The sequence below is a fragment of the Echinops telfairi genome, unplaced genomic scaffold (assembly GCF_000313985.2).
Source record: "Echinops telfairi isolate 266 unplaced genomic scaffold, ASM31398v2 ScPeMD7_70;HRSCAF=299, whole genome shotgun sequence".
Taxonomy (NCBI): domain Eukaryota; kingdom Metazoa; phylum Chordata; class Mammalia; order Afrosoricida; family Tenrecidae; genus Echinops; species Echinops telfairi.
In genome coordinates, this window is record NW_022103968.1 from 61,856,694 (window position 1) to 61,858,413 (window position 1,720).

Genomic DNA, 1,720 nt, shown 5'->3' on the forward strand with positions numbered 1-1,720 from the left:
ACACACACACACACACAGAGCAAGATGAAGGTTCAAGGGCAGAAAGATGATGGCAGCGCCAGCTTCTCTGAAGGGCTGAGAAGCCAGCACCTTGATGGGGAGGATCTGATGAGAATGTGTGAGTAGAAACATAGAGCTTTGAGACAAGAGCTCACATCATCCAACAGGGGCCACGAGAAGTGTCCAAACTCAAGGCTTGGGGCAAGGGGAGGGGGAGGGTTTGTGGTTCCAGGTCCCCTCCCCACCCCCCACCAAAATCTTAAGATGAGAGAGGATCACCTGGAACCCTAATTTTTTAATTATTTTTTAATTATTTTAAATAATTTTTTAATTATTCCTTTTATTGGGAGCTCTTCCAGATCATATAACAGTCCATAATTCAATTAGATCAAGCACCATTGTACGATCGCTGCCACCATCAGCTCCAACCCTAATTTCTATGTCTCTGTAGAAGCCCTGGTGGCTAGCGGTTATGTATTGGGCTGCGATCTGAATGGTCGGCAGTCAGAAACCACCAGCCACTCGCAGGACAAACACTGGGTTTCCTACTCCCGTGAACACAGTCACAGAAACCCACAGGGGGTTAACACACTTTATTTCTTACAGCATTCTTGCCATTTCCAAGTGAGTCCTTCGCTGCTCTCAGTGGAGATATAGTAGGACATAATGCCTGGCTTCTTCATTCTGTCCCCAACTTATAGCGGCCATGGGAGGTGCTCCATAAGCCCACTGAGGGCTTCTGGGGGATTCTTCCCATCTGTCTCTGATTTCTACCAACAGTCCAAAGCAAAGGACAGCGATAAAGAAGGAACTTCGAATTCCACCTCAGAAGACGGCCCAGGGGATGGATTCACCATTCTGTCTTCTAAGAGCCTTGTCCTCGGGCAGAAGGTAATAGAATTGTAAGGTGCCACAGCAAAATGTGACTGCGCTTTGATACGATGCCACCAGCATCCCCCGCTCCTGGGGTACAGCTTTCACGCGGCCCCTGAATTATTCATGTTTCAAACCAATGAGCTGCGGGGGGTTCTCCATTGTGGGTGGGAGCAAGCTCTTTCAGATGGGGGAGTTGTTGACGCTGGCCTCTCGGCTGAAGGTTAAGCACAGAATCTTTCCAATCAGTAGATAGAATGGCCTCTCTGGTTTTCCTTGGGATTCCCTCCGCCTCCGTTATTTCTGTGCCCAGCAGAACCACCCAGAGCTGACTTTCCAAACGGCCTGCCCTATGTAGTCCAATGCCATGTATCAAAGAAAGAAGATAGAAGTCTGCTTCCTAATATCCCTGCTGTTAAAAAGAGGAATCCTTCACCAATCATTCATCCTGCCCACCTTTCGGAGCTGCAGAAAGAGAACAGACGGGGCAATGCATGTCAGCAGTCCTCAGCAGCGCAGCACCAGTTCGACCGGACGTGCAAATAACCTATCCCTACAAGTGTACAATTGACTGAGCAGATGATTCCCCTATGGAGCAGATTAGGCCGAAATACGTCATCCAGGCAGAGTGTCTGTTAATCATATCTCTGCTGGCTGCATGCTTGCACCCCGACAATAGTGTGACCTCCATTCAAGCAACTGGGGAGAACATGTCATAAAGAACATGTCATAAAGAGGGCATAAGTAGGGCAGGTCCTAGTTCACCTGGAAAGCAAAGAAGCAGAATTGCTGGTCCCTCTAGGGCAGTGGTTCTCAACCTTCCTCATGCCACGACCCTTTTTTTTTT

General features: G+C 48.5%; 1 protein-coding gene across 1 annotated transcript in view; it reads left to right on the top strand.

Moving 5' to 3' along the window:
* The window catches only part of LOC101661604 (core histone macro-H2A.2), a 60,835-nt gene that overhangs the window by 45,211 nt on the left and 13,904 nt on the right, over positions 1-1,720 (top strand). Inside the window, exon 4 of the mRNA XM_045291682.1 lies at positions 661-891. Coding sequence (XP_045147617.1) covers positions 661-891 — 231 coding nt within the window. The remainder of the gene's footprint in view (positions 1-660; positions 892-1,720) is intronic.